We start from the raw sequence: 12,586 nt of genomic DNA on the forward strand, positions 1-12,586 counted from the left end.
GGGCAGGGACTAAAGCGAGACAAGGCAAAATTGGATGCAGAAGAAGGTGAAAAAAAAGCCAACAGAGAGTGATGATATTGCTTGTTTTTTTCCACAAATCAAAGCACTGTTATATGCAGACACAGTCTGTGCCAGTCTGATGTCAGATGTCATCATTGGCTGTTGAGCCTTAAGGCCCCAAACTAAAAATGAAAGTTGAATTTGTGCAAAGTCAAACTGCTGTCAAACAGTGCTGCAAGCAAACGTTTTATGCTCACTGCAACTTGAGTTCTGAGGGCTAACTCTGATGGGACTGCATTTATATAGTGTTGTACATTGTTGACACCCGATGAACCCAGGTGTCAACACTGATGATGTGTCTTAAGTTGCACCAAAAGTTTATTTTAGAACAATAAAGCACTTATCTAATCTCCCAACCACTCAAAGCACTTTACAACACATGCCAACATTTACTGAAACATGCATACACTGATGGCAGAGGCTGCCATGCCCGGTGTAATCCTTCTCATCAGTTGCAGTTAGGGGTTCAGTGTCTTGCTCAAGGACACTTAGAGCTTCCAATTATTAAAGGGCCGCTTTACCTCCTGTGTTCCCACTCGTATGCTGCCATGCTGCTCTCATACAACTCTGTTGCATGAGACTGTGTTTTAGAGCCTCTTCTATCTTGTTTTTTATATTTATTTTTATTTTGTTTCCCTAACTGATGCGCCCCAGCAACAGAATCTGTTGTCTTTTGCTTCTTATAACAAGTTTCTTCAGATGTTGTGTGATCCATGTTAGCAGATGGGACATGGGCCGAACTAAACTATCAAAGTACAAGTAAATTGTTCCCAAAGATGGTTTCTGTCATATTAGGGTAAGCATTTTTCTGAGAAGTTTGCTTTTAATTAGTTATTCGAAGCTCCAAAAACAGGGTGAAACGTCATAATTGACAGCTGTGATTGACTCTTGATTGGTTGGGCAGGTGTATTGGCGGGACTTAGAAACTTTATACAGTGGGAGAAAGACACTTAATGTACAGTCTACGGTGCTAACAGGCAGGCAGCGTTTCCACTTTTCTCCTGTAAGTTCTGTTCTAAGCAGACTTCAGTGCTGCTATGTCAAGTTAAGTTAGAGGATGAGAAAAGACGAGGGGCGTCACAATTTCAATTCTCAATCGAAAATTGAACAAAATCAGCGTTCAATTACGATTATCAAAATCAAAAGTAGGATTTGTTATTCCCCATTGTAAATTATTTATTTCTATTTGACCATATGATATATAGTGTGCTACATTAAAAAGAAATATGGCAGGCATATCACACTCAAGCATATGAAAATGTGAATGACAGTTGTCAGCACATGGAACCAATAAACTGTTCATCTTACCAATCAGTATTCCATAGTCGAACAATAACAATTAGACACTCGTCAATGCTGAAAAAAAAGTTTAAATTATAAAAGTAATTGAATCGAGACCTCAAAATGAAAGGTCTAATCGAATAGCTCTCGCACCCAGCCACAGAGGTAGTTAATCACACATGTGTTGCTCCCCATAGTCAGGGTAGTTCATTTTAAGTAGCTGGTTGTCTGTGTCTTAAACGCACAGCTTAAAATAGCCACTCCATTAGACCCTAATATTCTGCCCCAGAGGACTTAACATACATATTCTGAGTGTGTGTTCCATGGAAACCTGTATTGCTTATACTGTCCCCGTAACGTATTACCATGTTTGTACATAACCAGTTCATGTGTTTTCTCTCATGTGTATCTTTTCAGGAAATAAGAAAGAAGGAGTGGACGGCCATTATCCCTAACTCGCAGCTCATCGTCATCCCCTTCCCACAGAATCAGCCCCGCAGGTACATTAACACTCCAGCATGAGTATATAGAGTATAGAGCATATAGTGTATAGATTGGTCACGCTGCAAAGGCCCCATTTTCCTTGTTCACAGCGGTGTAATTTACTAGAAGCCATGTTGATGCTTGTTGCCAAGGATACCTTAAATGACTTAAGAGCCTCATTTTGAAGCCCCTTAACGACCTATTCCAGTTCATATTACCTCGACTCAATACAGATCTCTGTGGTGTGTTTCACAAAACAGTCTGTGCACAGAGACAAACATACACCTCGCAGCATGTGTTCTCATGTTTTTTGTGACGTTCAAATGTAGCTCAAACCCCAGGAGGAACTCCAGATGGCTATTACACACACACACACACACACACACACACACACACACACACACACACACACACACACACATACCCTCCTCCATATAGCCACATAACACTTGTGTACTTACCAGCACAGACACACACAAGAGTGTAATGAGAACCAGTAAAAACTAGGTGCCTTGGTATTCTTCTCACATTGAGTCTAAGATTGTAAGATGATGAATTTAATATATCAAAGTGGTGGGATTGCTGCAAATAATTAAAAGTTCTTGGAAACCAAAAAGAGAGCTGTGCTTCATTCTGCTCAGCTGCAACAAGAAAGTGCTGTTCACTTATTTATTTTAGGTTAAGAACCCGTCTCTGTTAATGTGTTCCATTTGGTAATTACATTGTTTTTTGCTCACATAAAACATAAAACAACATATGCCAAGTGTTCATATTTATCACTGTCTCTCCTCGATTCACTCTCTCTTTCTTTCTTTCTTTCTCTCTTTTCTTCTCTTAAGTTGGAGCGCTAAGTTGTACCTGACTCCTAGCAACAGCGTGTTGCTGACGGCCATTGCGCTGATCGGAGTGTGCGTCTTTATCCTCGTAATTATTGGCATCCTCCACTGGCAAGAGAAGGTCAGGACACACACACACACACACACACACACACACACACACACACACACACACACTTACAGTGGTGTAGTTAACATTGGCCTCTTCCTGGTGATTTACTGCTTTAGAGTGTGAGTATTTGTCTGTGTGTGTGTGTGTGTGTGTGTGTGTGTGTGTGTGTGTGTGTGAGAGAGAGAGAGCAGATTGGTCACAACCAGAAGCAGATGGGTCAGCGTCCCTGTCCTGTAGTCCTCTAGCCTCCCACTGAGACACACACTCTTTTTCTCTCTCTTTGTCTTCCTCTATCTTTCTATCTCTTTCTCTCCCCGGGCCACAACCTGGAAGGACGTTCAGCTGTAATTGCCTGCTTCTGTGCTTTCAGCATGGCAGATCTGCTGTTCATTATTGCCATAAATATGCCCTCCAGGGAGTTGATGTCACATGTTTGAGTGTTTTTTGTGTTTTGGTCACACAGTACGGTCACGTGTACCCTGATGTAAAATGGTCAAGGGCGGGCACACACAAACACACACACACACACAAACTTTATTTAACAATAATTCTCATATTTTTTGGGGGGGATTGGGGGGAGTTACTTCCTTTTTCATCTACACAATGGTAATGCTGTCTGCAGAGCCGAGCGGTGCAGAAAGCTACTGGCATCTTCTCCAAGCCATCTGCCGCACTAGTTTAATGTGTGTGTGTACACGCAGGACAGCATGTGTGCAAGGTTACACACATACACACACACAGACACGCTTTAACTGCCGTCTTTTGGGGATACGTGGGCACGAGCATCAACTTTACCTGAACCTACGCTACATTTTCTTTTAAAAACACGACCGGTAACTGAACGTAACCTCTACACACACCTAGCGGGCTTGGGTTGGACGTGTGTGTGTGTGTAGAGGAGGGGGAATGTCTATGTTGAGCTATGTGAGGGTTGAAACAAGAGTGAGAGGAGGGAAGGTATGCGGAAAATGCTAATTTAAAAAAACAGTCCTTTCTCAGCAGCTGTCAGAATACCCAACATGAATCAAATCTGGCATATTCACACAGGCGGACAAAGCCAGTCATCGTAATCAAAAAATGTCTGTCTTTTTCACTACTTCCCTGATTCCGATGCAAAATGCAAAGTGGTTCCTTCTTCCGAGAGTTTTCTTACCGCTCAGTTGAATTTTTTCTCGTAGTGCTATCCTCAATGTTCCTCCAAATAGAGACACAAGAGTCTTCTGTATAATTTTAATGATACTATTGGCTTATCTTAAGGCTATTAATTATTTTAACTTGATTTTATACAACACTCAGGAATCCTTAGTACTACTGCTGCTGCTGTGGCAGAAGCTGGACAGAGGCATGAGCTGAAAAATAAGAAAAACTTGTAGTTATTGTTATGTGCTACAAAACAGAGTAACTATCTAAAAAAAAACAGTACAACTTGATCAATAAGGTGGCTTTAATTTGCGAGCATTTAAAAAAAAAGTCCTGGAGTAATGGCAGGAAGAACACAATGGGGGTCGAGGATCCAAGTTCACAAAATTCAATAACGTGTGTGACCACCATTAGCACACAGTGTCACTATACTGCAGCGCTGTGTTCAGACTGACAGCTTTTGAAAACACAACACATTTCATTTCATTTGGAGTACTCGGCTGGCCTTAATAACTGATAGACACATCTGGAGTGGCAGGCTAATGCGGTGTACTAACCTGTGCACCACCCAGGGAATCAAGATTGAGGGTGAATCCTGTATCCCAGTCGCTTACATCCTCCCTTATATCTCATCTTCTCTTCTTACAGGGGTGTATCCAGTAAGGTCAGGGCGAGCCCACTGATTGACATTTGACATTTCTGTGTGTTTGCACTGCCGCCTCTGGTATTTGCTCTCCTAATAACAAAGTCAGGTAGAGGGCAGAAGCACAGGGGCAAAGATGTGATGTCCCGCCTAACAAGCTGTAATATTAGCTGGATATTAATATCCACATGAATGTAAGTTGGAAAAGAAAAAGAAGAGGGAAAAAAAACATGCAACAAAGCCAAATGTAATCAATCTCCTCACCTGAGATTCATCATCGTTGCGTAGGACAAGTAGGCCAGACTTAATGAGGTGACATTAGAGCCCAGTGAGACTACACCATACCTCACAACAGCTTTCCACCTGCTTTCACACACAGACGCACCTCTGTGTCATTAAAACCTTCAGATGGACACAAATCAATGCTCTGCTGCTTAATGATGAATCAGGCCTCAGGATGACAATTTGGTGGTATCCCCTGGATAGTCAATTAGATCAGGCTTCAACAGCAGCACAGCCCAGTGGCCTTGTTATCCAATGGAAAGAACATCACATCAATCCATTTTCTCCTTAGAAATATGTCGCCTTAAAAAAGATGCATGACATCAATCAATATGAGGCGCTGGTATCTTGGAAGATAGATGAAGGCTTTATAACAAATCAAAACTGACGGGATACAAACTGCAGTAAATGTGTTGCTGCCCATCTTTTTGGTGCAGCAAATTAGTCAACATCAGGCAAGGATTGGCTGTCCTTTAAAAAAGGGGACCATCTCTCTCTTGTACTGAGACCAGGTTCAGGCCTTTCTATCCATAAACATGAGCTGCTCCACTGCAAAATATAGACACAATGTTAAAGCTGTTCCATTCAGATACTCTAAAATTGATGCCCATTTTCTCCCCATCCGCAGTTACCCACTGGTCTCACAGAACAGATCTAAATGCATTATTGACTGCACTGTCACCAGTCCAGATGATACGGGATCTTTTCTTTTGTGCTCAACAACTGTGAAATGGAGACTTCTAACAAAGTGTGATGGTGTGCTTTACTCCTTTAATCCTGGGCCCCATCAAACTTCATTACAATGTCCTGCCAGATAAAATGATGTCTTTTATTTTCTGAGCCTATATGAATAAATGGAATTAAGTTACTGTGAAATTGTACTCCTGAAGTACACTTACGAGTATGAAACACCCCCTACACAAGAGGCTTGTAAGTAGGGCTGTTTAATTGGCAAGAATCTGGCAATTCAATACAGGGGTTACGATTCAATGTATTGCGTTATATTGCAATACTGTGAGCAAGGTGATATATAACGATTTTTTAATCTAATTTTAAGAAAACTGTCAGTATACAGTGAGGTTAGGGTTATAAGTTTTAGAAAAGTGGTCTTACTACAATGAAATAGCCACTATGGTGAGTAACACCATCACACATGAATACAATTGGGATCACTGGATCCAGAAGAGTCTCAGCTTTCCCCTCAGCTCCAATTTATACAACTCCAAGACTGTTTATGGACCCCAGTATGCAGAAATATTTGAATACACCATTTTAAAGCAGGCAAAAATAACAATAATATTTGTACTGTGTGACACGTGTGTAAAAGGGAGACCTGTGAGTACCCATAACACCAATTTTCATTCAGATATTTTGATGTGAGTGCTCAAGGAACCTCCCTGCAAAATAACCATCCCAGTTTTTCCCCTCGCAAAAGTTCATCCAAACTCCGGAGCCTTATGTAGGCTCCAGTCTAGTGCGACACATGAGGCCAGGCCCCCTCCACTGGCTCCACTATCTCTTTTGCAAGAGCACCATGGCTACATCAGGGGCTGCCTTCGGTTATTTTATTTCCTATATCTTCTCTCGAGCTTTAAAACACTACGGCCTCTTAAAGACAGTAATGTTGGCTGAGATCACCTGCAGTCCCGAGTCTCAGAGGGTTGATTAGGAATCAGTACAGTGTTTTTGTACATTACTGTAGAATTTTGCTTTTCATACCTATTTTTACAGTGACTCTACCACACTTCTGAGGAAAGTAATGTCATTTTTACTCTTACATCTTATCTAATATGATGCATTGTTATAGATGAAACTATTAAGGATAGGTAGGTACATTTAGCTCCACCAGCTTAAAATGTATTCACATGTCCATATGTAGACAGGATTGTTTCCTCCTTTCCATATTGGCTGTAAAAACATCTCCAATGGTGATTCCAAAGTAAGAGATGGAGGCCGAAATACTCCCCTGTCCGTGGAAAATTGCAAAGTTCAGCCAAAGCCAATATGAGGGTTCAGCATTCTGTGTTTGTCAAATCAAATGAGGATCTCACAGTAACACAAATGTGACATTAGGGACATTTGTTTTACTGTCCCTCTGCGGCTGCTCAGCCAAGAAAACATTTGTACTAAAAAGACGGTAAGTGAGTGAAGAAACCCTCTTCATTTGACCAACTCAAACTGCATAAGCCTCAAGTGGTTTTTGTCCTCCATATCTTACATTGGAGTCACGTATGTCAGGGAGGATTCCTTCTTCACAGAACGCAGCCTGGAGGACAAGAGGAATGATAACAGCAACCAAAGTGTTTCAGTGTACAGTACATATGGGCATCTGAGTACTGTATTCAAAAAGACATCAGCGTGAGGTTCATGATTTATACAGTGTACTCACATGCACATACAGTATACACAGATTTACACACCAGTGGTCATTTTAGCACCTGCTTTTCATTAGTTTTTAGTCTTGTCAAATACATTAATTAGTTTTAGTCACATTTTAGTAATTTCATTACTAATACTGTTATCAATTTTTTATAATTTTATCGTTTAATGTCTGCGGGGTATTAAAAACTGTATCAGTGGTGTTGAACAAAACAGGAGGCTTGTCACAGTTTGACAGGATAATATCTGAGAAATGTTTTCTTTTAGCAAATTTCACAGTTTTCTGATAACGCCGCCAGCACTCCCTGAACATTTGAAAAGACACCTGCAGTTTGTCCTCCTTCCACTTGCGCTCAGCTCTACGGCGCTCACGTCTGACAGCATGGGTCATGTCTTTCAGCCAGGGCTCAAATTTAGTTTTAGGCTGACTGGATTTTAATGGAGCTACAGTGTCTAAAACAGTTTGGCAGGTGGAGTGGACCATGAGCTAAGCTCCTCTGTATTGCACACAGAGTCGGGAATGATGGAGTTCTTACTGAAAACAGCCGAGAACTGAACAGCAGTGGAAGAGATTGTAGTGTTCTATTACAAAATGAACACCTGTAACACACACACACACAGATAGTGGTAGTTCAAAATCCACCAATCAATAACGTGTCCCAGGTATTCATCACTGCAGATCATATGAAAGGATTGTGTTACTGATTGTCAGACATGACCTGGTCCTTGACCATGTCTCTCTCTCTCTGTTTGTGTGTGTTGTTCAGAAAGCAGATGACCGGGAGAAGAGACAGGAAGCCCACCGTTTCCATTTCGATGCCATGTGAAGAAAGAAAACTGCATCACCCACGCCTCGCCTTCCTTCTCCCTTCACACATACATTCAGTCTCATTTCAAGGGCCAATAAACGGGTCCTCATTTGCCCCAAAACATTTCTTTTTCATATTTTTCAGTCCTTCAGTCATAGTGAAATATTTATATTCCATTTCATTTATTCATTCCAGTGTTAGATGTACAGGAGCTGCAACAAGGCCATGGAGACAGAGAAATCCTAATGGAGATCACTGGCAAGTTTAACGCAGGGATGTCTTTGGCGCGACTGTAGTCAGCAGCATGATCATCAGTGGTGTTATTAGAGTATCATTGTAACAAAACGATTCAGATTTCTGTTGAAACGCCCAAAAAGTTACTGCAATACGGCAAGCTGTTTATTCACTGGAAGGGAAGCACCTTTGGCACTGAGTGTTAAAATGTGTAATTTTACTTGAATTTTTCTTCTTCATTGATTGACATATGGTAAAGAAACGTGTCAGATGTTATCACCTGTAACATTAAATCACAGTCTGGCAACTGCAGCAGCAACTGGTGCAAAGTGAACAAAAACAAACACAACATCATGATTCTGTGGAACATTTTTCTGCTTCCAATTTCTGAGATGATGAATTGCCTTTGGGTCTGCCAAGTGCAAATTCACCTTTTTCTCAGTTGATCATATCACAGTGCATCATGGGAGTTGCCAAAAAAGAGTCCCTACGTTGCATCCTGTAAATGTTTAATGCTATTGCATCGAGGCTCAGCACATCATCTGAAATGTTTGAATTTTGAACTGCTGACAGTTTACTCCAGCTGGTTTTAAGATGTTTTCATTTTATCTTCGTAAAGTTGATCAGGCCAAGCGCTTTCGTGTGTTCAGATAGTTATATCACAAGAATGAGCTCATGCCTTTCCAAGTGGTTTGCACTTTTTAACTAATGATTAACTGCGGTTGTATGTAATTTATTTTGTTTTGCAGATTTGATTTGTAAATGAATGTCCAAGCTACTAAATGTGTTTACTTACTGAGGTTGATAATAAAGGTTTCACCTGCTTAAATCGATTATGCGTTGCTTAGTTATTGTGTTAATAGACTGCATGTGTTGTTCATGTTGCTCTCTCCTTAAGGCTACTCATGAAATAATTGGTCACACAAAGTCTCAAACCCATAACTCACCACTTATAAGAATTTCTTCCCTGAAACTCCTTTCTTGGAACATCTTTTGTATATTTTGTTGCTGGGTAGCTAGAGGGAAGTTTATACTGAAAATAATCATCTTTATTTGCTCTCATTATCTAAATGTGTAGTGAGTTGAAGCAGCAGTGAAATTAAAATGCTTTTAATTTTCCAGCGGACCCCTGGAGGCCTCTTTGAGCACCCCTCTGGGCCCGGCACCTCACTTCAGGAGCCACTCTGCTAAATGATGCATGGAGAGAGTAAACCTTCCCTGCATGGCAAATGAGAGTAAGATAGTCCGAAGTGTGCTAGTCTTAAGCAGATCACAAGTGATGTAAAGCATGGGGGGGTAACTCTACAGTATAGTCAGTAGCTGTGTGTGTGTGTGTGTGTGTGTGTGTGTGTGTGTGTGTGTGTGTGTGTGTGTGTGTGTGTGTGTGTGTGTGTGTGTGTGTGTGTGTGTGTGTGTGTGTGTGTGTGTGTGTGTGTGTGTGTGTGTGTGTGTGTGTGTGTGTGTGTGTGTGTGTGTGTGTGTGTGTGTGTGTGTGTGTGTGTGTGTGTGTGTGTGTGTGTGTGTGTGTGTGTGTGTGTGTGTGTGTGTGTGTGTGTGCGTGTGCGTACGTGGAGTTAGTGCACCCTACACGTGCTGTTAAGCTGCACAGAATTGGCCAGAACAAAACCGGAAACGAGGTGATTTGGCAAAAAAAATAAAAGCGTGGAAATCAAAAAAAGAATTGTTGAGGTGCACAAAAGAGTTTTGTCATTGAACTCCACAATCATAACTTCATCAATCAAGGAGCATTTAGGTATCCTTCTGTTCTCCAGACATGCTATCTAGACTGTAATATAGTCTACATATATTCATTACATTACATTAGACACCCGCTTCTTTAGAGAATAGATTCTTGTTTTTTTATTACAGGCTTCCAGTCAGTCAGCTTCTTTTGGTAGAATTTAAAAGAAAAACATCATTTTCTGCTGATTTGAAACTTAACATAATTGAGAATTTGCAATATTAGAAGTGATTTGAAAGAGGTTTTTAATTATTTAGAGGAGCAATTGGACACCAGCAAAATCAAGAACAATATTATACACAATCTGAGGCCTTGATACATCACAACTGGGCTACAGACAGTATGTAGTTGGCACAAAATGTGTTGTACTCACAGGTTGTACTGTATTTTGTTTTTTGATAAAAGAACTATCCCGTTTTGCCCTTTCCTTATAATGCACATCTCTTCATTTGCATCCTGTTCATTTTCCAATCATATTTAGATATAGGCTAATGAACCAGACAACGTAAATCAAAACGGTCTCAAATGAGTCTTTCTTTAAATGCCTCCATTCAAACTTCTTTCCACTTTATTTTTTGCAACGACTTCGCCAGTGAGGTTTTATTTTGAAAGAGACAACCGGAAAAGTATTTTTTTTATTGCGTTGTCTTGATGCTCATGACAAGCCATTCGTTGATGTAAGCAGCGCCCACGACTTAAATGAGCCTCGTTCAGGAGCATCTCTTAGTTCAGACACGGACGGAGAGCAGACGGAGACCGAGTCTCCTCCTCCTCCTCCTCCTCCTCCTCCTCCTCCGTATACTCTTCCTCAATCTCTCTCTCTCTCTCTCTCTCTCTCTCTCTCTCTGTCACACACACACACACACACACTCTCTCTCTCTCTGACTCTCTCTCTTTCTCTCTCTGTCCATCATCCATCCATATGCGTCTTTTGGATACCTCTCCTAGAGCGCGTCAGCCCGCCTGGATCAGTCCATCCTCCCCACATTTGTCAACTCCACTGTAGTCCCGCTGGAGGCTGTATCCTCGGGGATGATGCCTGGCTGAAAGGCTCGCAGCAGTGTTCATCTTCCAGCCAATCGCAGCGGACCGCCGACTGAAGACGAGCTGCTTTCCTTGCTGGAGCGTGGCTCTGCGTAATGGATTTACGGTTGTCGGAGAAAAGTTGGATTTTGTAAGAGAGCCCCGTGGACCCCCAAGATGGACAGAATAGGAGTGCGTTTTTAGAAAGGTGCTTTTGGGTTGGAATCACACCGTGAGAGGAGATGCACAGAGGTGAGTTGGATACGAGCTGCCCGAGAATCTGTGATGCGCGTCAGGTGCCAGTCAGCCAGCCTTGGGCACAGAGCCCCGCCAGTTCGGCTTGGATTGAATGTATTCACGTCTTTTCACTGTTAAGCAGAGTCAATGTTTTATTTTGACGGATGTGGATTTGAACACGCCCAAAGCATCTAGGGTGGCATGAAATAAAACCAAAACTCACCATGGATCAGCTTCAGACTATAATTATTGATAAGGCAATTAGGTAGATAAATGCAAACGGGCTGATCTTCCCACCGCTCTGACACATCTCTCTTTCATTTATGTGCCTCTAGTCTCAACTTGCCCTCTCGCGACTGCTTAAATCTTTCTGTTTGATGGCCCACGTCGCTGATCGACATCACCATTAACCGCTTACTGCTCAATTAAAGTTCCAGCATGTGTTGGTCTGCTTCCCATTTTTCTAAGATTCCGCAAAAGCCCGACGGATTTGTCTGAGTTTGGTTGGGCCGGGTTGGTTTGAACCGGTCAGAGCCCGGTCAATATTCAAATCAACTAAATGACACCAAATAGATCCTGAAACGTGCCGTTAACCATCTGTTGGTTTGGAGCATCTCAGTAAATAAAAAAGGATCCATTATTCTCCTGTGGAACATGTGAGCGTAATGTAAAAAGGGAGCAGAATGAGAGAGCAGCCAGTCCGGGCTCTGCGAGGTGTGACTGTTTCTTATAATGGACGGAACCTGGGGCGGCAGTAGCTCAGTCCATAGGTGACTTGGCTGGGAACCGTAGGGTCGCTGGTTCAAGTCCCTGTGTGGACCATGTATGGAGAGTAGACTGGTAGAGATGGAGAGGTGCCAGTTCATCTCCTGGGCAATGCCGAGGTGCTGTTGAGCAAGGCACCGAACCCCCAACTGCTCGGGGCGCTGGTCACTGGCAGCCCCCTCGCTCTAACATCTCTCCTTAATTGCATGTATAGATCCTGGTTGTGCGTGTGTGTATTTCGGGCCTGTGTGTGTAACATGTATAATAATAAGAGTGAAAAAAATGAATTTCCCCGTGTGCGATAAAAATAAAGTAATTCTTCTTCTATTCTAACCTGTGTTGAGCCATACTGTGGCCAACTGGTTCCGGTAAGCGGACAGTTTGACCGTCTACCTCCCTGACAAACCTTTGGCCCGTCACATCTTTCTTTAAATATTATGTTTGCATATATTTTCTTTAACGTGTGAATATCATGTACAGCAGTTATTACTTCAAACTACTCCCAACTAGCGCCCTTAAACAGTCCGAGGCGCTCCTCGCTGAGGGCAGAGCCACGCACTG

At 42.1% G+C, this 12,586-nt stretch overlaps 1 protein-coding gene across 1 annotated transcript in view; it reads left to right on the top strand.

The window, feature by feature from the left end:
• Positions 1 to 9,078, top strand: part of itfg1 (integrin alpha FG-GAP repeat containing 1) — a 189,529-nt gene extending 180,451 nt beyond the window's left edge. Inside the window, exons 16-18 of the mRNA XM_083917363.1 lie at positions 1,759 to 1,841; positions 2,664 to 2,781; positions 7,984 to 9,078. Of these exons, the coding sequence (XP_083773489.1) occupies positions 1,759 to 1,841; positions 2,664 to 2,781; positions 7,984 to 8,043 (261 nt within the window). The 3' untranslated portion in view covers positions 8,044 to 9,078. The remainder of the gene's footprint in view (positions 1 to 1,758; positions 1,842 to 2,663; positions 2,782 to 7,983) is intronic.
• Positions 9,079 to 12,586: the final 3,508 nt, after the last annotated feature.

Source organism: Echiichthys vipera (genome assembly GCF_963691815.1).
Source record: "Echiichthys vipera genome assembly, chromosome: 1".
NCBI classification, from domain to species: Eukaryota; Metazoa; Chordata; class Actinopteri; order Perciformes; family Trachinidae; genus Echiichthys; species Echiichthys vipera.